General features: G+C 36.3%; 1 protein-coding gene across 2 annotated transcripts in view; it reads left to right on the plus strand.

The window, feature by feature from the left end:
• VAPA (VAMP (vesicle-associated membrane protein)-associated protein A, 33kDa) overlaps window positions 1-23,140 on the plus strand; it is an 84,448-nt gene extending 61,308 nt beyond the window's left edge. Inside the window, exons 5-7 of one of the 2 annotated variants that reach the window (XM_006876235.1) lie at window positions 5,678-5,812; window positions 11,948-12,121; window positions 22,360-22,515. In XM_006876235.1, coding sequence (XP_006876297.1) covers window positions 5,678-5,812; window positions 11,948-12,121; window positions 22,360-22,515 — 465 coding nt within the window. Of the gene's footprint in view, window positions 1-5,677; window positions 5,813-11,947; window positions 12,122-22,359 lie in introns of both variants that reach the window. The other variant, XM_006876236.1, reaches the window with a different exon arrangement.
• The last annotated feature ends 560 nt before the right edge of the window (window positions 23,141-23,700 follow it).

The raw sequence follows: 23,700 nt of genomic DNA on the forward strand, positions 1-23,700 counted from the left end.
AAATCTAGGTAAGGTTCATCAAATTGTAGCAATAGTAATGATTTTTTTTTTAAAGAAACTTTTGCCTTTATTTGAGTATTGGTCCAAATTTTGTTTGCAGATGTCCAAATGCATCTATCTGTTTATGCCCTTCTGTGAATTGTTTCAATACCTATCTCTCAGACTTTTTGAAACCCAAGTGTGTCTTGGATTATTTCATAGACAGTCTTGGCTGATATGCAAATATTTTGCCAAACAATCCACTGTCACTTACCTATTCAACAGAATCATTTTCATGCTCACACTCAATGTTGTCATCAGCTACAGATGCAGACGGATGTTTTAATATAACTGGAGTGCTGATAATTTTTGACTGTAGTCGTAGGCAAGAATGAACCTCTGAGAACCTATTACCAACTTTTAACAATTACCAGTTTATAGTTAAGCATTTTATCTAATCCCCGCCACTTTCCATTTCACATACATGAGTAAATGTAAAAGTATTGCTACTAAGGTTTCAGTTCACACATGCATGGGTTTATTCCAAACAAAACCTGCTTTAAACATGTCTCTGAGATCAGTGGATGGCTGCAGACATGTTCTATCAGTAATACACTTGTCTTTGTATCCTTTTTTGAAGTGTTTTTATAAAAAAAACAACTGATTTTTGAGGGAATCTGTTGGGCAAGTTAAATTTAAGGCAGAGATAAGCTCAGAAGTTATATAAAGGACACAGAATAATCATGAGGGCTTAATCTAAGACTTTTTAAAGAAAATTGATGAGCGCACTCTAGTAGTGTGTTGCCCCACCTGTGTATCTGTTTACTGCATGGCTGACAACTGGGCCACGAGGGTGAGTTCCTTCCCAGATGTGAAAGGTGGTCGAGGGCCATAGTTTTAGGTTCCTCTAGTCCTTTTCTGACCCGTAAGCCCAGTCTCTCTTTTTATTAATAAGTTTGATTTTTGTTCCACATATTCTCCCTCTTAACAGGACATTCTAATGTGATCCCTTACAGAGATGTTAGTGGTAGCCGTCTAGTTCTTCTGGTCTCAGAGAGTCTTGGAGACTGATGTTCACATGTTCATTATTCCATAGAACTAATTGATTCCAAGTATCTTCAGTTCTTCTTGCTCTTCTTTCTTCCGCATATGGGAGGCCATTAGCTGCACCTTGATGGTAGCTCATGAGCTTTTATGATCCCAGACACTACCCACCAAAGTCAGATGTAGAACATTGTTTTGTGGACTATGTTCAAATGGATTTTGAAAAAGACTATGATGTCATGTTTTCTGTAACATATTTACATATAATAGGTTCTGAGAAGACAAATAGTAATGAAATGTTTGACCAGGCATTTCTTTTTTAATTTAATGTAACTTCATTTCTTTCTTTCTTTTTTTTTAATTTAATATAGTATCTGTTTTGTAAAATACACTTTGGGAGATACCATTTTTGCCTGCATTTTTTTGTGCTATTAACCTGAAGATTCTATAAGACTTGTTAGTTACTGAGAGCTGTTTAAAAAAAAAAATCATTTCAACCTTGCTTCAGATCATATCCATGTGAGTTTAGTTGAGTATGTAATTTTTTTTTTGGTCAAGTAATCAATTTAATGCTGTATCCCATCCTTTAAAGAAGATATGAAACGTTAAAGTACCAAATCTTAAGTCTTTATTAGTATGAAACGTGTCAACATTTTGTTTACTTGTTTTATTAAAACGGATATAATCTTTTAAAGCTATATGAAATACCTCTTTCATAATAATTCATATGGTAATAAGACCTTGTTGATAGTTCAGTATGATTTACAGATGAAATTGATAAAAGTGCTTGAAAATCCTAGTACCTTTGTGTGTAGTTTAAACTTCCATAGATAATACTTTATAAGAGTACAATCAATGCTCAAGATAGTAAGCACTCTGGGTTTGGCAAGCTAAAATTTATTTTCTTATTGAGAATATACACAGCAAAATATAAACCAATTCCACAGTTTCTACAATTAATTTAGTGACATTATGTTTTAAGTTGTGTAGCCATTCTCACTCAACTTTTCTGAGTCATTCTTCCCTCTTTTTCATAAACTCATTGTGTGCTAAGGTTCCCATCTAATCTTTGAAGTTACTGTTGACAATTTGATAACATATATGATCAAAAAGTATTGTTGCAATATAATAGAAATCTTTATTAATGAAAAATGTGAATGTGAAGCTTCTTGTGTCTTAGCATATCCTCAGTCTAGGTCTGTATACGTCTTTCGAGTTTGGGGAACAAAAGAGGGCAAGTTCAGGGCTGCTGGGTAGATGGGGTGAGGTTTATCAACAAGATTTTCATAGGATGATCAACAGGACATTATTGTGATGGAAAAAAACATTTGGGGTGCAATTTTCCTGGCTTTTTTCTCACCAGTGCAGTTTTCAGTTTTCCTGTTTTGAAAAAGGTCTTAATAAACACCCATGATCATCCTCTCCTTTCGAGAAAATCTATCAAGATAGAGCCCTTTGGGGATCCATTAAAAAACAAAACAACAAAACCCCACAACAGTCTCCATAAGCTTCTGAGCAGACCTCGCTGCCTTGAATTTAACTGACCCAGCAGATCTGCTCAGAAGTCAATGCATTGATTGGACCTTCTTATTTTTTTGGAAAGCACCCTAATGCTGTTGTTGTTGATAAGTGCCGTCAACTTGACTCTGACCCATAGCAACCCCATATAGGGTTTCCAAGGGGCAGCTGGTGAGCTTGAACCACCAACTTTGTAGTTCAAATGACTTTGCAGGCTGACGCATTAGCCCACAACACCACACTAGGACTCCAGCACCCTAATGAGGCTAAGACACATATATTTCTGAGAGAACTTGTCTGCAGTTATCCACTGATATCAGACATACTAAAACACAGGGTTTTTTTTGTAATAAACCTGAGCATGTATGAACTGGAACTCTAGTGTTGTTAAGTGCTGTAAAGTCGATTCTGTCTTATAGCTCTTTTTAAATTGTGCTATTTTAACTGCAAGGTCAGCGGTTCAAACCCACCACCTGCTCCTCAGAAATCCTATACAGGGTTGCTATTAATCGGAACCAGCTTGATGGCACACAGCAACAATTAGTTCATGAGCATTTGCACAGTTGATAGCAGTAGAAAAAGGTTATTAATATTTTGTTGATATGTTTATGCTTTTTAGTGCCTTGATTCTTAGTAATGTAAGTAAGATGATTGAAGTTTTGTTGTCATCTTGTAGGGTAAGAAAGGCATAAGCTTTAGAAGTAAAATGATTTGAGTGTTACACCTTAATGAAGTCTTTATTTTTTTTTCCTTTAACACATTTTTTCTCACAGTCTAGGAGGCTAGAAGTTCAAATTTTAGAGTGCCAGTCTAAATAAAACTTTCTCTTTGTCAGCTTTGAGGAGAGATTTTTGTCATTTCAGTATTTGTGGATTTGGCGCCCTGTGGAGATCTCCATGTGTCTTGGCATTAATCTTGCCAAGGTTCTAGGAGGTTCACAGTGCAAAGACACTCTGCTCGTGACTCTTCTTTCTTGGTGGTGGTAGGTCCTTTTTTTGTTTTTTAATGATTAAACACCTAATTGATTTAAACCATCATTATAGTGTGCCTCTTTTAAGGAAATAGCTCTCAGCTTTATGTCTTAGATCAGAAACCTTTTTGTCTTTGAATAAAAGAAGCTGCTCTTATAATTGTTAACAGTTGTATAAACTTACATTGTCCTTAAGCACGTTAAAAAGTGCAGTTAACTCTAGTTCTACAGAATAGCATGTCTGATTAAGAATAATTTAATTTATTAATGACAGCTCTGGTAGCGTTAGTGGTTACGAGTTGGGCTGCTAACCTCAAGGTTGGCAGTTCGAAACTACCGCAGGAGAAAGATGAGGCTTTCTGCTCCCGTAAAGATTTACAGCCTCGGAAACCCTGTGCAGGGTCACTGTGAGTTGGAACCAACTCCATGGTACTTAACAACAACAACAACGTCTTTAGTTATTTTCATTGCTAGTACTGAGAACCATTCAATATGCTCCTTGGGTGGTTAATAAATGGAAGTAGATGATTAACTATTGACTTTCCTATTTTGCGAAATAGGTCCTCTAGTTTTGTTTCTCATTGATTATCAACTCTGTATTATGAAATTTGGTGTGGCGCTGTGGGATAATGCACTGGACCCCAAGGTCAGTTCGAACTGCAAGGTCAGTGGTTGAAATTCATCAACTGCTCCTTGGAAACCCTATATAGGGTTGCTATGAATTGGAACTGACTTGAAGGCACTTAAGAACAACAAATTATGAAATCTTATGTCTAGTTAGTGGTAGTGTTCTTTAAGGATTGAATGTGGTTTTAATGGTTATTTCTGTTTTTTAATGACTTACTCAGTTATGTATGTGTGTGTATATATATATATATATATATATATATATATATATATACACATACATACATACACTTGGTTTATTTTGAGGTTTCCAACTAGACATTTTCCAAATTTCTTAAATGTAAGCACACCCTCTAACATTTGATGATACATTTTCTAGGAAAAAAAAAAAAATACTAATTTGTCTTAAGGAAAAACAATTTCAGTGATCATAGGTATAAAGACATCATTATATGATTAAACACACATTATTCTTTTGTTGAGAAATATGCGTTATTAAGATGGAGTAATATTTTATCTGTTTAATGAAGATTGTTAAAGAGAACTATAGAGATAATGGTATATCAGTGTTTTATGAATCTTTAAATTTGGTTACTGATCTTGTGAGGTATGTGTTTTATGTGTGTGTATACTGGGGGTATGGACTGCCAAAAGAACCAATAGATCTGTTTTGGAAGAAGTGCAGCCAGAGTGCTCCTTGGAGGCCAGGATGGCTAAGCTTCGTCTCTCCTACTTTGGACATGTAGTCCGGAGGAAACAATCGTTGGAGAAGGATGTCATGCTGGGTAGGGTGGAGGGTCAGAGAAAAAGAGGAAGACCTCCAACGAGATGGATCGGCCAGGTGGCATCATTGATGGACTCGGGGGTGGCAGCGGTGGTGAGGTTGGCCCAGGATCGAACATTGTTTCGTTCTGCTGTGCATGGAGTCGCTATGAGTCGGTTCCGACTCGATGGCACCTGACAACAACAACAATACTGGGGGTGTTATTGAGTACAATAGAGGCTTATACATAATTATTTTTTATTGTAAAGGGAAATTTTATTTAACTTAAAATGAGTATGCCAATTAAGTGTTTTCAAGAGTAAGAAAACATGAAAAGATTGCCTTTTGATGTTAAGTGTTCAGTGACAGCATTATGTGACACAAGGAGCTAGAAAGTACTCTATAGAATATAAAGTACATGAGGATAGCATAATTTAAGAAAGTATATAAATTTAGTAATTGAGTAATACAAGTTGATCATAACTAGTTTTTTTGAGAAATAATATAATAGGTCAGAAATTTGTATCTTTTTTTTTTTCAGAGAGCTGTTATTTGGAAACCCTATACAGTGTTGCTATGGGTCGCACCGACTCGATGGCACTTAACAACAACAATATTATTTATTAGTGTTATTTTTAATGCAAAGCACAGTTTTAATAGAATAAAGTGTAAATGTTGTATAGCCTAATGCTTTGTGTGTTAGTCATTCCCAGCATCATACAGGAGAAATCAGAATTTGGTGTGAATCTGAGAATATGTTTCCCATGCCACCTTAGGGTATAACTCCACCAGGGACTGCTATGGCTATCACTTCAGTGAGCAGCATCAACAACACAGTTGTAACGCCTGCCAGTTATAACATGAAGAATGACCCCAGGGGACTCAATGTGTTCATACAGGAGAAACAGAAGGTTTGTCATAGGGAGTTAACAGACTTAGGAATCTTCTAGTACTACTTGATTGAAACAAAAGTTAATATAGATACCTTGAAACTAAGTGGTATTATAAGTTTGTTATATGAAATATTAAGTAGATGGAATTGAAATTTTCATTTATGTTTCAAATTAGAGTCACACAGCACTTTAAAAAGCAAGCAAGTAAACTATTGTGTTCCACCCCTCCCCCAAACAAACAGTTCAACCCTTGATATCATTACACAGGAAAGATGTGTGAACATTATTATGAACTTGTCACTGAGATGTTGGGAACATACTCTGAAAGAGTTTTCTAATGCACCACTAGGCAGCTTTGAAGCTTATTTAAGCAGGATAGCCTGTATAGATAGCAGTAAAGTCGAACTGGAAAACATTGGTCTTCAAGACAAGTACACATGTTTATATAAAAAGAGATATATGAAATTATTAGTTTATATCTTGTTATCAAATATAAATATATAGTAACTTCTTAATTGTTAACATTGGTGGTGGTGGTTATATGCTGTGCCATCAATTCCAACTCATAGCGACCCTGTACAGGGTTTCCAAGGCTTTAAATCTTTATGGGAGCAGAAAGCCTCATCTTTCTCCTGTGGAACAGCTGGTAGTTTGGAACTGCTAACCTTGAGGTTTGCAGCCCAATTCGTAACCACTATGCTACCAGAGATGGCTTTTTTTAATGACCCAGTATAGAATTTATGGTTAAAATTCTAAAGAACTTTAAGTCATAATTGAGCTTGCTAATATTGTGTGTAAGGTGGGGGTGGATGTGTGTGTTGACAGTCAAGTAAAATGAAAACACATCAATAAAGAGGACTTTTTGGTGTTGAATGGGTGCTGTATGATTCCCATTACTATTTTTTGTTTACTGGAAACTTTAAAGAAGCCCTCAGTTTTCATAGATTCTTTATATTTTGCTTTGGTCTTGCAGATAATCCTATATACTGAGGCTTAAAAACAAATCTGACATCTATGTATCCGATACTGTTTTGATTTTTGTGATGTGATGTTAACTTCTGAGAATCATAGACCTAGAGAATCCAAGTAAATTGGTTGCTTGGAGTGGACACAATATTTGAGTAACCTTGGTATTCAAATACCATCTTTAATTCACTAGGTACCTCATAATTGAATATAATAGATCTTGGCTTTAGCTTATTGGAATTGACTCAATGGCAATAGTTTCTTTATTTTAAATACACAGCCCTACTCATAAAGTCACATGAGTCTTGGTGTGGCGCTGTGGGTTAATGCGCCAGACTGCAAAGCTGTTTGAATTACAAGGTTGGAGGTTCAAGCTCACCAGCTGCTCCGTGGAAACCCTATACAGGGTCGCTATGGGTTCGAACCAACTTGACGGCACTTAACGACAACAACAACGTAAAGTCACAAGTCTGTAAAAATCCTCCTCTGCCTTGTATTTTATCCTTCCCCTTCTATTTATAATCCTTAGCTCCCTCTTTTTATAAATGACTCTAGTAGGAATATTGGAATTAAAATTCTGTTGGTTGTTGAAAAAGAATAAACAAGTAATTTAAACTCAGAGAGGGGTTACAGCAGATAGACTAAATAATATAAGGTGGAAAATGTCCAAGATATGCTATATTCATCTTTATTGATACCACTGGCTTTAACTTTCAGCTTATTCTAAGTTACAGTGTTAAATATGTTAATGTATATTACTTATTCATCAGTTTACTATGAGTCACAACATGTTGAATCCCTTTAGTTTGCTTGCTTCAAGGTTCTCCAGTTTCCTCTTTCTAGATCAGTCTGAAGCAACTCTCAAGGAACAAGCTGTTTTCTTGGCACCAAACCTCGCTTAATGGAACATATACTTAAAATTACACCTGCCTAAGTGTTGCCCATTAGGCTCTTGAGATTGTTACTATATGAATGACTCAGCATTCCCTCTCTCTCTCTCCCTTTTGGACTCCTTAAATTAGGCTGTATATGCTCATTCTTTCAAATTTGAATAAATACATAAGAGTTCTTTGCATCTGCCCAGTGTGTTGACTGGATTGTAGGGGGCCTAGACAGTATGTAATACAATCTTACTGGTGTAACTTACTTCATGGCTTTAATTGGCTCACTTTTGAAGTGAAAGCTCACCACCATCTTCACATTCTAGTATTATGCTGGTACTCCACCCAGTTGGTTATGTCATTTCTTCCTCCTTTATTGTTAGTGACATAAAACATTAAGAAAAATTTCAATAAAAAAGAAAAATTCTTATTCTACTACTATAAGAAGATAATTATTGACATGCTTATTTAAAATCCCAGAGTTGGATGTTACTTCAAGTGTCTATTTAACAAGAATGAAATGTTTAAGTTACCGTATTAAGGTAAAAGATTTTTAATGATACTGTGTCATTTAAAACGATAATTAAAAGATGTGCATGTAAGGAATAAAGCAAGATGAAAGTGTAATGCATGTGACTTAGTTATGTAAAATATGTATATAAAAAATAACACGACCATACTTCTGTCAGGATGATGAGACAAGGGAGGTAATGTTCTCTCATCTCCCCTCATAATTCTAAGTTTTCTAGAATTAAAATAAATAAATAAATAAATAAATAAATAAATAAATAAATAAATAAATAAATAAAACACCAGTTATGAAGAACTTTCTTAGGCAACTTTCTAATATGAGTAAGATTTTTCCCCCAGTTTTTAACCCAAACCTATAATCTCCTCAGTTGCCATATTGACAACTGTTGTGTTCGTTGGAGAGGAAGGCAAAGTACCACCATCGTTTTCACAAATGGTAGTTTAAATTGTGGACTGTAAACACACTTGAAAAATCATTTGAAATTATTTCTAATTGCTATTAAAAGAATAGAAATAGAGAGCAAAACCTAACAGAAACAGATTTTTGATAATAGATAAAAGTGGGATTGATGGGGGCAAGGATATATTAAAATAAATGACAAAAAGCTAGCAAGAGTGAAATCCAAAGAAGGAAATTGGAATAAGCCTTCCTAGCCATGAAGCTTCTGAAGAAAAATGTAAGAATTTAATTGTAGACAGATCAAATGTACACATTTTTGTGTGTTTAAACCTTGTGAGTGGTGGTTATGTGTCATGGAGTTGGTTCCTACTCATAGTGAGCGACCCTATACGGGGTTTCTGAGGCTGTAAATCTTTACGGGGGCAGAAAGCCTCATCTTTCTCCTGCAGAACAACTGGTAGTTTTGAACTGCTGACCCTGAAGTTAGCAGCCTGATTTGTAACCACTACGTTAAAAATTCAAGCCTCTACTTTTCACTATTGAAGGATTCTCTGGGCAAATTATTGAATGATGCAGAGAGCATCAAAAGAAGAAGGATGGAATACACAGAATCACTGTACCAAAAGGAAATGGTTGATGTTCAACTGTTTCAAGAAGTAGTATATGATCAAGAGCCAGTGATACTGAAGGAAGAAGTCCAAGGTGCATTGAGGGAATTGGCAAAGAACAAAGTTCCAGGAATTGATGTAGTAAAAACTGAAATCTTTCAAGAAAGTGAGGCAACACAGGAGGCACTCACTCATCTCTGCCAAGAAATTTGGAAGACAACTATCTGGCTTTAATTGGAAGAGATCCATATTGGTGTCCATTCCAAAGAGAGTTGACCCAGTGGAATGTGAAAATCACCGGACAATATCGTTGATAACCCATGCGAGTAAAGCTTTGCTAAAGGTAATACAGAAACAGCTGCAAACATACATTGACAGAGTACTTCCAGAGGTTCAAGCGGGATTCAGAAGAGGCCGTGGAACAAGGGATATCATTGCTGATGTTTGATGGATCTTGGCTGAAACAGAATATCAGAAAGATGTTTACCTGTGCTTTATTGACTACGCAAAGGTTTTCGATGTATGGATCATGACAAGCTGTGGACAACATTGCGAAGTATGAGTATTCCTGAACACTTTATTATGCTCATGAGGAACCTGTACCTGAACCAAGAGGCATTTGTTCGAACAGAACATAGGAACACTGAATGGTTTCAAATTAAGAAAGGTGTGACAAGGTTGTATTCTTTCACCATACTTATTCAACCTGTATGCTGAATAATCCGAGAAGCTGGGTTATATGAAGAAAAACATGGCTTCAGGATTGGAGGAAGACTCATTAACAATGTGCGATATGCAGATGATACAACCTTGCTTGCTGAAAGTGAAGAGGACTTAAAATATTTACTGATGAAGATCAAAGAACACAGCCTTCGGTATGGATTACATCTCAATGTAAAGAAAACAAAAATCCTCACCACTGGACCAATAAACAACATTCTTCTCAATGAAGAAAAGATTGTAGTTTTCAAGGACTTCATTCTTGGATAAACTATCAACTCTCATGGAAGCAGCAATCAAGAAACAAAATGACATATTGCATTAGGCAAATCTGCTGCACAAGACCTTCTTAAAAGTGTTGAAGATCAAAGATGTCAGCTTGCGGACTAAGGTGCACCCGACACATTTCAGTAACCTCATATGTATGTGAAAGCTGGACAGTGAATAAGGAACACTGTAGAAGAAGTGATGCTTTTGAGTTATGGTATTGGGGGAGAATATTGAAGGTGTTGTGGGCTGCCAAAAGAACCAACAGATCTGTGTTGGAAGAAGTGTAGCCAGAGTGCTCCTGGGAGGGTAGTGTGGCCAGACTTAGTCTCTCATACTTTGGACATGTTGTCAGGAGGGACCAGTCGCTGAAGAAGGATATCATGTTTGGTAAGGTGTGGGATCAGAGAAAAAGAGGAAGACACCCAGTGAGATGGATTGGCAAAGTGGCAGCATCAGTGGGCTTAGGCATGACAACAATTTTGAGGTTGGCTGAGGACCGGGCAGTATTTCCTTCTGTTTTACATAGGGTTGCTATGATTCTGTACCTACTCGATGGCACCTTACCACCACAACAAAAAACTTTCTGAGTGTTTTTTTACATGGATTTTTTTGCAGACTGATCAAATCACATTCCCTTCATAAGACATACTAGTCTTGTTCCTTGAACATTTTATTTACATTTCATATAAATTTGGCAGCTGAAATGATATAGGTGTGCAGTTTGTAATTAAATCCTATTAATGAGTACTGTGGACCCCTGGTGTGGTGCTGTAGGATCAGCACTGTACTGGGAACCACAAGGTTGGCAGTTCAAACCCACCAGAAACCCCATACAGAGTCAGAACTGACTGGACAGCACTTAACAGCAGCAGCAGTACTGTGAAATTTCAATGACAGCACTAATACTGTTACGGGTTGTGATGGTGTAAATGATAGCAGAATAAAGAATAATTTTACGGACTCATTTTTATTTCAAGTGGGAGATCACAGTTTTCTTCACTTTTCTCCTTTGCCATTATTTATGTTTTTATTCATTTTCTCCATCAGTGTATATATCCATCAGTTATTTTTTTCTCATTAGAAGTTAGGTTTTCTTTTAAAGGTTTGTCCTTAAATAATACCTAATTTCATTTTACCAATTCTGGAACTTGAGAATCAGCACAAAAAATGATCTTCATATTTGGATTTTGATTGGGTTCAGTGATTAATCTTTTATTGAATTACTACAGTTGATCAATGTACTCGGTTAGTGGTAAATGACAAAGAATTATAAGAAATATTTCTTGCTCTCTCCCAGCCTATTTAGTAGAGAAATTAAAAAATAAATTATTAGAATATATGATAAAAGTTATGGTAGAAATAAGTGCAGAGGGTTATGGGAGTTAAGGAGGGTAGGCTGCTTATCTTACCTATCCTAACTACTTTTATTGATTTTTGTTGTTGTTGTGAAGTGCTATCAAGTCGGTTCTAACCCATAGATACCCTGTAGAGTATTTCCGAGGAGCATCTGGTGAGCTTGAACCACCGACCTTGCAGTTCAAACGGCTTTGCAGTCTGGCGCATTAACCCACAGCGCAACACCAGGACTCCTATATTGATTTAGGCTTTTTAAAAAATAATTCACAGATGGCCATGTGTTTGGTTCTATTTTTTTATTTTTAAGTTTTTATAAATGTAATTGAAAACTGTGTTTCATTGAAATCATTTCTTTAGGACTAGCAGGATATGGAATTTTAAATTTTATTTGTGTAAGCATTCCAATATCTTTATAATACAGAATGATATGGAACCTAGCAAAGCTGCTCCACTGAATGCATCTAAACAAGATGGACCCATGCCAAAACCGCATAGTGTTTCACTCAATGACACTGAAACAAGAAAACTAATGGAAGAGTGTAAAAGACTTCAGGGAGAAATGATGAAACTGTCAGAAGAAAATCGACACCTGAGAGTAAGTTCTGCTTTTTGAGAAAAAATGAAAATGAAAGGAATTGAGTATTTGACTATTTATTAATGACTATTAATAAATGGATTCATTATATCAATCCATCATTTAAAAATGTATCCTCATTAACTCTCCTTTTCCTTAATATATTATGTGCTAGCTTGTCTCTCCTACTGTTCTTGTTGTTGTTAGTTGTTAGGTGCTGGCAAATCAATTCTTACTCATAGTGACCCTATATAAACATAATGAAACACTAGGGTTCTGTGCCAGCCTCACAATGATTGTTATATATCAGCTCATTGCTGCTGCCACTGTGTCAGTCCGTCTCATTGAGAGTCTTCATCCTTTTTTGCTGACCCTCCAAGCATGGTGTCCAAGGACTGTTCCCCCTTATAACATGTCGGAAATATGAGAGTTGAAATCTGTAGTTCTAGTCTCTAAGGATCATTCTGGCTGTAAGTATTCCAACACAGATTTGTTTTTCCTCCTGGCAGTCCACTGTGCTTTTAATAGTCTTCTCCAGTACCTTAATTTAAATCCATGAATTCTTTGACATCCTTCCTTAGTCATTGTGTACTTTTCATTTACATATGAGGCAATTGAAAATCTATAGCTTGGCTCAGAAAATGCATACCTTAGGCCTCAAACTGTTAACTGCTCTTGAAAACTTGTGTAGCAGATTTGTATATGTAATACGTCATCATCATGACTGCTGCTTCCGTGAGTCATGAAGTTTGACAACTTTAGTCTTTTCCTCATTTATCATACTACTTAATGACCCATTTATGAGGATTTTCATTTTCTGTAGATTTAGTTGCAATCCATACTGAAGACTGTAGTCTTTGATTTTCATCAGTATTTTAAGTCCTCTACACTTTCAGCAAGCAAGGTTGTATCATCTGCTTATTGCAGGTTGCTAATGAGTCTTCATCTATTCCTTTTGCCATGTTCTTCATATAATCCAGCTTCTCGGGTTACTTGCTAAGTGTACAGATTGAATAGAGTGAAAGAATATAACCGTAGCGCACACCTTTCATGATTTTAAACCGTTTAGTATCTCCTTGTTCTAATTGAATGACTGTCTCTTGGTCTGTAGGCTCTTCATAAACACAATGAAGAGTTCTGGAATACCCATTCTTCGCAATGTTATTCATAGCTTGTCATGAACCAAACAGTAGAAAGCCTTTGCATAGTCAAAAAAGCGCAAGCAAACATCTTTCTGGTATTGTCTTGCTGTCAGCCAAGATCCATCTGACATCAGCAATAATATTCCTCATTCCATGTCCTCTTCTGAGTCTGGCTTATAATTTTGTCCACTTTTTAATTACCATAAACAAAATTTTACAATATGATATTAATGATATTGTTGGGTGATTTCCATTTTCTGTTGGGTCCCCTTTCTTTGGAATGTGGATCCCTTCTATTCGGTTGGTCAGGTATCTGTTTTCCAAATTTCTTGGCTTACATAAATGAGTACCTCCAGTACTGCATCAGTTTGTTGAAGGATGGCAGTTTGTATTCTGTCAGTTCTTGGAGCCTTGTTTTTCACCAGTGTATTTTGGACTTCTTCAGTACCATCATCTCTTGGTCATGTAATCTCTTGAAATGGTTGTATATGGACCGTTTCCTTTTGATGTGGTGACTCTGTCCCTTCTATCTTTTGATGCTTTCATCTCATTCATTATTTTGCCCATGTTGTTGTTAAGAGTTGTCGAGTCAGTTCTCACTGCTAGTCACCTGTTTGTATAGGGTTTCTGAAGAGCAACTGGTATATTTTAACCACAAATCTTGTGGTTAGTAGTCCAATATGCTTATTGTATAGCACCACATCAGGACTCTGTTTCCCCCAAAGAATCCTTTAATATTGCAAGTCAAGGCTTGATTTTTTTCTTCATTTCATCTTTAAAAATGTTGAGGATGTTTTTCTTTTTCTTTATACTTTTTAACAAGTCTTTGCAAATTTCGTCATAATATTTGACTTTGTCTTCTCAAGCTACCCTTTGAAGTCTTTTGTTGAACTCTTACTTTTCTTCTATTCACTTTAGAGTGTCTACATTGGAGTGCTCTCTTCTGACATCCATTTTGGTCTTTTCCTCCTTTCTTATCTTTATGACCTTTTGCTTTGTTCCTGCATGATGTTCTTGATGTTATCCACAACTCTTCTGGTCTTTATTCATTAGTGTCTAATGCATTGCTTCTGTTTTTGAGATGGTCTTTAAATTCACATGGGATATACTCTGGGTTATACTTTGGCTTTTGTGGACTTGTTTTCATTTTGCTTTGGCCTGAACTTGCATATGAGCAATTGATGGTCTAGTCCACAGTCAGCCCCTGGCCTTATTTTTGCTGATGATGCAAAGCTTTTACACTGTTTCTTCTTACAGAAATAGCCTATTTAATTCCTGTTTGTTCCATCTGGTACAGGTCCATGTATATAATTGCTTTTATGTTTAAAAAATTATTTGCAATGAGTAAGTTGTTGGTCTTGCAAAATTCTGTCATGTTATCCCCAGCATCAGTTCTATCACCAAAGCCATCTTTTCCAACTACTGATCCTTTCTTCAGTAATTATTAGTACATCTTAAGTGCCTGATCAATTTCAAACTGAAGAAATTGTTAGAATTCTTCAATTTCATCATCACTGACTTTGGTGGCTGGTGCATAAATTTGAATAATTGGGTTATTAAAAGGTCTTCCTTGTAGGTGTATGGATATTATCCTATCACAGACAATGTTGTACTACACGTTAGACCTTGAAATGCTCTTTTTGATGATGTATGGTAGAACATTGTTTTTGAATTTGTTGTTTTCTGGCATAGTAAGCCACATGGTTGTCAGATTCAAAATTGTCAATACCAGTCCATTTCACCTCACTAATGCTTAGGACATCAGTTTTTCTCAGTTCAATTTCATTTTTGAAAATTTTCAAAATGAAAATTTACCTCGATTAATACCTGTTGTTAAGTGCTGTAGAGTCGATTACGACCCATAGTAACCCTGTATAGGGTTTCCAAGGAGTGATTGGTGAGCTTCGACCACCGACCTTGTGATTCAAATGAATTTGCAGTCCAGCGCATGAACCCACAGCACCACACTAGGACTCCAGATTAATACTTAGTACTTACTATATTCCGATTATTAATGTTTTGCAGCTGTTTCTTCTCATTTTGAGTTTTGTACTCATCAGTAAATGAGCATCCTGAAAATTTTGTTTTATTTACATCATCATGGTCTGAAGGAGGAGGCAGCTCTGAAGTGTAGCTAATGCTCTTCTAAGAAGTCTATAAGTGTTTAATTCTGTTGTACATAGGGTCTCTTGGATCTGAACCAAACAAATTATTAATTTAAAAAAATGTTTTCTGTAATGAAATCGATGTCACAAAACATTTCAGTATTGACATGTATAGTTCAGTGACATTAATTGTATTTACCTTATTATAAAACTCAACAGTATCCATTTCCAAATATTTTATTACCACCCAGATTTCAAATTTTATTACTACCCTTCTTACTTTTTTTTATTGTAAAAGGTACTTTTCTTATCAGAAATCTTAATAATATGAGATCTGGTGTGTGATATTACTTTTCTCCTGCTGTATAGTCCTTTCACATTCTATGCACCAGTCATACTGAACTGTTTGGAACTGTGCTGTCCACAAGTCACATGTTGCCTGAAATGTAGTTGGTTCCAGTTGAAATGTGCTATGAATTTAAAATTCATAGTGATTAATTTTACATGGGTAGCATGTAATTTAAGGAGCTCTGGTAGCGTAGTGGTTACGAATCGGGCTGCAAACCTTAAGGTCAGTGGTTCGAAACTACCAGCTGCTCCGCAGGAGAAAGATGAGGCTTTCTACTCCCGTAAAGATTTACACCCTCAGAAACCCTGTACAGGCTCGCTATGGGTCGGAACCGACTCAACGGCACTTAACAACAACAAGTGTATAATTTAGTCATATTGATTACATTCTTTGTGCAACCATTCTTTCTTTTTCTGAGTTTCTTCCTTCATTTATATAAACTCATGCCCCTTAGGTCTAATCTTCTGATTTGCTGTTGTTCATTTGAATCCACATAGATAGTTCTTAAAATAATATAATGCTTATTATGGATTAAATTGTATCTCTCAAGAATATACATTGTTATTAAGTACCATAGAGTCAGTTCCGACTCATAGTGACTCTGCACAGGGTGTCCGAGGCTGTAAGTCTTTACGGGAGCAGAAAGCCTCATCTTTCTCCCACAGAAAGTCTTGTAGTTTCGTACTGTGGACCTTGAGGTTAGCAGCCTGATTTGTAACCACTAAGCTACCAGTGCTCCTTAAAAATATACATTGGACTTAAAAAAGTTAATGGAAAAATGGAAGTTTTGTGTTTAAATCCTAACTTGTATTTCCATTCTGGCATAGGTTGTGTTTGAAATGTTAATAAGACATAGGATCAGCTTAGGATGTGTCTTGGGTTGATTTCTTTTGAATTTAAAAGAAATTAAATCAGTGATCCAGAGATTGGGTAAGATAGAGCCAAAACGCATAGAAATCTCCAAGAAATCAGGAAGCCTCCTTAGAACACAGTTCTAAAATCAGGCTTCTAGCCTCCTAAACTGTGAGGAAATAAATTTCTGTTTGTTAAAACCATCCATTTGTATTTCTTAAAGCAACTAACGCAGTATTTAATTAAGGCAGATCTTTTGTATTATTTAAGCTAAATTGTTTGGTTTTAAGAAGACTTCAGTTGTATATTTTGTTAAGGTTTAAAGATTTTTTTCAGGTCAATAGTTTTAGCGGTTTTCCCACCCTACATAGATCCAGAAAGTCTAGAGAACATGAGAATTTGAAGTGTCTGTTCTACATTTCCCCCCTTTTCCATTCTTCTGTGGAATATGATCAAAACATTTGATAATGGTAGCTTTGAACATCCAGTTCCTCCTGGCAGAGGAAGCAGTTGTTCATGGAGCCACACATTCTATGTTGTTAAATGCCATTGAGTCAGTTCCGACCCATAGCGACCCTCTAGAGGGTTTCCAAGGAGTGACTGGTGAGCTTGAACCATCAACCTTGCAGTTCAAACTGACTTTGCAGTCTAGCACATTAACCCACAGCACCACACCAGCACTCCATTCTATAGCCTCCTCCTATTCTTAACTCTCCTTCTTCTGTTGTTCTGCCTTTTATTGCCACTTGCAAGTCTTTTACTTTTCTAATGTGACTATTAGATAATTAAAAATTATACTTATTTGTCAATTTGAAGCTCATTAATATTTTTTTGAACAGTGTTTGGCTTGATCAACTTGGAAGACGCTTCCTCTCATTTATCTTTTCTCTTTTAATGTAGTCTAAAGTATTCTCTCTGACCAGAATGTCCTGAAAGCCAATCTCTATTCACCTAGGACATACAAACAGACACACATTAATCAGTTGGTGTTTAGTTTGTGTCATCTATTGAGGATAGCCTTTTTTGGATCCTCTCCTACTTAAAACTGTTGCCTCTTTTGTGTTTCCTCTATACCCTTAACAGCTTATTGCTATTACTTGTTAAGTTTTTCTCCCTCTTGCAGGCAGTATTTCCTTGGGGACAAGAACTATGTATTCAGGGCACATACCATATAGTCTTTCTATCATATATTTGAAAGAAAAAACAAAATTGATGGGCTTATAAATGAAGACTGATTTGAATATGTTAAGTGTATTAAAAATTTCCCTTTGATAAATTTTAAGATCTGAATAGCTTTAATTTAGCTTTTTAAAGTTTTGCTTGCTTGTGTGAACTATTCTTATCCCCACTGATGATACTAAAAAGTATGTATGTAAATAAATTATGGGACCTTGAGGTCTGTGGTTGGCACAAATGGTTTGTGCTCAGCTGCTAACCAAAAGTTTGATTGGCTGTCTGTTTCCATAAAGATTACAGCCAAGAAAACCATATGCAACTCAGTTCTATTGTTTAATACATAGATTCTCCATGAGTTGGAATCAATTCCATCACAATGGGTTTCTTTTTGTTTATTTATGAAATTGTGCTATGGGTTAATGTGCTGAATTACAAAGTCATTTTGAATCTCCAACCTTCAAATGGCTTTGCAGTCTGGCACATTAACCCACAGCACCACACCAGGGTACTTAACCCTGAATCAAAGACACTGTGTTTTGATTGATATATGAATTCCTTTGACTATCTAATTCTAAGACCCTCTTGGGCCCTCCAGTCTGGCACTCTGCCTGGTTAGTAAAAAAATATTTCCGTTTCACTAAAACATATACACACCATGAATTTTTCAATATGCCATAAGTTCCATAGTTACTTTCTTTCATGAAAGATGTGCTCAATAGGATGTTCAGTGGCCTTACTCAAAAAGCTATTGTCACCTGGAGATATTGTTGAAATGTGTAGGTTTTGATTCAGTGTAGCTGAAAGGCAAATTCACAACAGAGAACAAGAAGCCAGGGTGATCCAGTTTGAAGCTCTGCTTGACAAGGAGGGGAGAATGCAAGAAATAAGAATAACTGGTAATGCAGGGCTAGAAAATAGGAAGAGTGAACAGCCAGCTAGGTGACCCAAAACCTACTGCTGTTGAGTTGCTTCCTATTCACAATGACCTACATACAGAACAGAGGGGAACTGTTCCATAGGATTTCTGAGGCTGTAAAAGTTTTTGGAAACAGACAACCTCATCTTTATTTCATAGAGCAGCTGGTGAGTTTGAACCATTAACTTTTTGGTTCGCAACCCAATGTTGATACTAGGTTCTTAAGCTAGGTGAATTGAGACTAATACACAAGAACCTTGAAAACCACTGACTTACAGAATCAATTCCAGGCTCTTTAACATAACATAAAGCCCATCATAATTTATTGCCAGATTGACTTTCTTCCTTGTGTGTCATAACTAATCCTTTTTAGTTCTCTTGCTCTGTGGCTTATAGTCTAGACTGCATCTGAATTACCTTGTGAATTAAAAACAAAATGCAGATGACTCCAGATCTGATGAACTGAAATGTAGCTGGGATTGAGAACCATTGCTTTCTCTGTATAGCATAAGACAAAACCAAAATAAACCAGAAAACCCAGTGATACAAAGAAGAAGTTGTACACTTGGTAGTTGATGTTTATTTATAAGCTCACTAGAGGAATCAGCGTAAGAACATAAAAGTTGTGGCCAAAGGCTTAAAAATCTGCCCTACTAGTGTCTGATATAACAGACACACTTAAAGACACCTTTAAGTTACTAGAAATTTCCCAAGGTCATACTGTAGTAAAGTGTATAGTGCTTTCTTACTTAAAAGCCTGTTCCCCTCAAATCAAAAACTTTCCTGTATGAAACCATAGCAGTAGCAGTAAAATTAAAGCTTCCCATTCTTATCAGGAGAGTATAAGTCACTTTGACAGAGAGAAACAGCTTCAGTTTCCAACCCAAGTGCAGAGCTTTAGATGAGAGGGGTATCTGTTTACAGCATTTCACATCTGGGTTTACTTTGTATTCTAGACCAGATGCTGACGTTTATACACGGCCCTTCTTTGCTTTGGGCCTATTTTCGACACTGCTCTATTAAAATATTAATATTCTCACTCTTCCAAATCTTCTAATAATAACCTCTTCCTTTGACAAAACCCTGTGCTGTGGTTTCTTTTCACAATGAGTTACTTTTTAAGACAATTCTAAGGTTTAACTGTCAGGTTGCAGGTTTGTTCTTAGAAAGCTTGGTCTACTTTGACTAAGACAAGTATAACTAATTTAATATTGTGTGTGCCAAGTTGGAAATACATCAATGCACAGAACTCTTCTCTAATTGTATTAATTTTTTCTGGATGTTTTCCTGGTATGTTTGGAGGTAAGTCAGGAAGTAAGGAGTCCTGGTGTGGCACTGTGGGTTAATGTGCCAGACTGCAGAGCCCTTTGAACTGTAAAGTCGGTTGTTCAAGCTCACCAGTCAGCCCTCGGAAACCCTATTCTGGGTCGCCATGGGTCGGAACCGACTTGACGGCACTTAGTAACAACAACAACACAGTGTAGGTAAATTAAAAAGTATTGCTTATCGGTGGTGCCATAGCATAAGCACTAGACCTCAAGGTCGGTTTGAACCATAAGGTCAGCAGTTCAAACTAAACAGCTGCTAGCTGCTCCTGGGAAACCCTGTGCAGTGTCGCTATGAGTCAGAACCGACTCGATGGCTCTTAGCAACAGCAACAACAACAACAAAATCCTAGAAAACTGTATTAAACAAAAACATCAAAACGTGAAGCTGCTATTTCTTGACATATCCTTCATCTAGTCCTGTTTACTTCTGAGAGTTGTATATCCATCTCTAATCCTGCTAAAAAAATTCTGTGCTCTTTGATTTGTACCACATCAAAATGGCAGTCCTTGAGGGACACAAATCATCTGCCTTTTAAGTGCTTGTTGAGTTTGGGGAACAAAAAAAACTGTCTGAAGAGAAAAGATCAAGGCTGTAGGGTAGATAGGGTAAGGTTTCCCAATGAAATTTTCATAGGACAGTGCTTGCTACCCTTTTTCTCAACAGTGCAGCAGTCAGTTTTCTTTAAAATGTCTTTGTAATAAGCCTCCGTGAGCCATCATACGTCCTTTGAGAAAATCTATCAAAATTATCCCCTTTGGGAATCCCAAAACATAATCATAATCTTCCAAGCAGATCTCTCTGCTTTGAATTTAATTTGCTCAGCATATCTACTTGGAAGCCCCTGTTTTTTTCTCTGGATTGTATTGGTAAATCCAAGCAAGACCATCCCCACTTACAATTTGTTCTGTAAAATTGCCCTAGTAAGCTTTGATCTTGCTTAAATGACTGGGGAGTGATCAACTCTTTGAGCTAGCTGGTCTTCTTGTAAACACTTTTGGCACCCCTTGGGCTGAAAGTTTGCTGAAACTGAGATGTTTGCTTACAATTAAATTAAGCTTGCTTGATTACCATCAGTGGTAATTCTAAGGTCTTCCACCAGTTTTTTAATTTGTTTGAGATTGATGTTCTTCCCTCTCTTGGCTCATCTTTGAGGCTTTCCCAACCTTCCTTAAAATGCTTGGCCCATTTAAAAATTGTCTAATATGGGGCAGCATTCCCATTAACATTTTACAAAGCTTCAATGATTTGAGAAGATGTCCTATTTTAATTTTGTAAGAAATTTGATATTAGTCCTGGCCTTAAAAATATTTTTTCCCCCATAGTCCAAAAAAGTATTCTTTTTTGTGAAGACACCCTAAGGAGACTAAGAAAGTATATTACTGAGAGAACTTGTTTGCAGCCATCTTTTGATCAGTTGTTGTTGTTGTTAAGAGCCATCGAGTCGGTTCCGACCCATAGCGACCCTATACAGGGTTTCCGAGGCTGTAAATCTTTACGGGAGCAGAACGCCTCATCTTTCTCCCGCAGAACAGCTGGTAGTTTTGAGCTGCTAACCTTGCAGTTCACATTTCCGTTTTGTAACCACTACGCTACCTACCAGAGCTCCTTTGATCAGAGACACATTTAAAAACGTTTTGTTTGAAATAGACTTGTGCATTTATGAAGTGGAACCCCAGTAGCAATACTTTTTGACTTACCCTTGTAAATATTGCTATTTTTGATTTTGGGGTTTTTAGGGTTATAATTCTTAGTGTCAGTATGTGTGTGTGTTTATAAGGTTTTTGTGGATTGAGTGAAAGTTTACAGGGCAGATCATCAGTTTTACAGTCAACGAATCCTATGCATTGTGTCATTACTATGATTATAATCCCCACCATGTACCATCAGTTAATGGTATTTCTCTATTCATTTTAGTGCTTTTTTTTTTTTTTTTCTTTAAAAACAAAAAAAAACACCCCACTCAGACATATATAATAATTTAAGTTAACAGAGGGCACATTCTGCAAGCCTGTCTTCTGGCCGCCAGCTCTCAGTCCCTCTCTTCCCATGTTTCTAGAGTCCTCAGCTGCTTCCTCTCTTCATGTCCCCAGCTTTGCCCCCTGTTGTTGTTTTTAACCAGCTTTATTGGAGTATAAACTCATTTACTATAAAACACACTCATTATAAATGGATAATTTATTGATTTTTAACAAATTTATTTCACAGTGCAATGAGGGAAGTTTCCTTACACTGGTTAGCAGTTAATTCCTCTTCCCATTCCCAGCCCTTGGCAGACCACTCATCTACTTTCTGTCTGTAGATTTTCAGCTTCAGTTTCAAGCAAAAGTTCTAGTAATCTCAGTAAATGGATATTTGTCTTTAAAACCTCTTTTTTTGTGTGTACTTTCTAGGATGAAGGCTTAAGGCTCAGAAAGGTAGCACATTCGGATAAACCTGGATCAACTTCAGTTGCATCCTTCAGAGACGTCACCAGTCCTCTTCCTTCGCTTCTTGTTGTAATTGCAGCCATTTTCATTGGATTCTTTCTAGGAAAATTCATCTTGTAGAGTGAAGCATGCAGAGTGCTTTCCCCTCGCTCCCCCCCCCCCCCTTGACCAGAAAATGATTTGTTTACCTACCATTTCATTGGTAGTATGGCCCACGGTGACCATTTTTGTTTGTGTGTGTACAGTGTCATATAGGCTTTGCCTTTAATGATCTCTTATGGTTAGAAAACACAGTAAAAACAAACTGTTCGCCTACTGGACAAATTGTATATTACCACATCATCAATAGCAGATGTCAGTTGTACATTCAGTCCTTTATGAAATTCATAAATAAAGAATTGTTCTTTCTTTGTGGTTTTAATAAGAGCTCAAGAATTGTTAAGTCTTGTAAATGTTATTTTAATAATCCCTTTAAATTTTATCTGTTGCTGTTACCTCTTGAAATATGATTTATATTTAGATTGCTAATCCCACTCATTCAGGAAATGCCAAGAGGTATTCTGTGGGGAAATGGTGCCTCTTACAGTGTAAATTTTCTCCTTTACCTTTGCTAATATCATGGCAGAATTTTTTCTTAATCCCTTGTGAGGCAGTTGTTGACTGAGTTTATCATCCTTACAATCCTGTCCCATGGTATTTAACATTTAAAAAAATAATAAAACTGTTAACAGATTCTTGCTCGATAGCTTGTTTGTGTCTGTCGTGTCATTAGATGGGGATACCAGGGAGTCTACTGTATGGTAATTTGAAATTTATCAGGCATATTCTTTCTCACATTGAAACTCTTTCAGATATTAAAATATTTGTAATGAAAAGTCTTCACTGTATTAAAAATAATTGATAAAATTTGCAGTTAATTTTGGTATTGGGAGGCCGCAATTAGTTTATATTCAAGATAATGTTAAATAAGCAAATGCCATTAGCTTAAAAGTACTATATTTTTAGTGAGTTTATATGTATGCCATCTGGCTGTATTGCATTTAATTTATCATGTTCCTATCAGGTTATTTTAGTATCTTCTAAAAGAAGACTAATTCTCCTTTGTTCTAGTCAAGTGTTTTAACCAGCATAATGGATTTTAATTTTAGGAATTGAATACTTATGTAATAATTGAAACATTTCATAATAATAGTTAAACATAGGTGTTTTTTTCCTGCCTAATTTGACATTCAAAATAAATTTCCATTATGGAAATGTTTTATTATTGCACAAGACTTAGAGTTGTTTTTTTGTGTGTGTGTGTGT

This window comes from Chrysochloris asiatica, unplaced genomic scaffold (genome assembly GCF_000296735.1).
Source record: "Chrysochloris asiatica unplaced genomic scaffold, ChrAsi1.0 scaffold00368, whole genome shotgun sequence".
Taxonomy (NCBI): Eukaryota; Metazoa; Chordata; class Mammalia; order Afrosoricida; family Chrysochloridae; genus Chrysochloris; species Chrysochloris asiatica.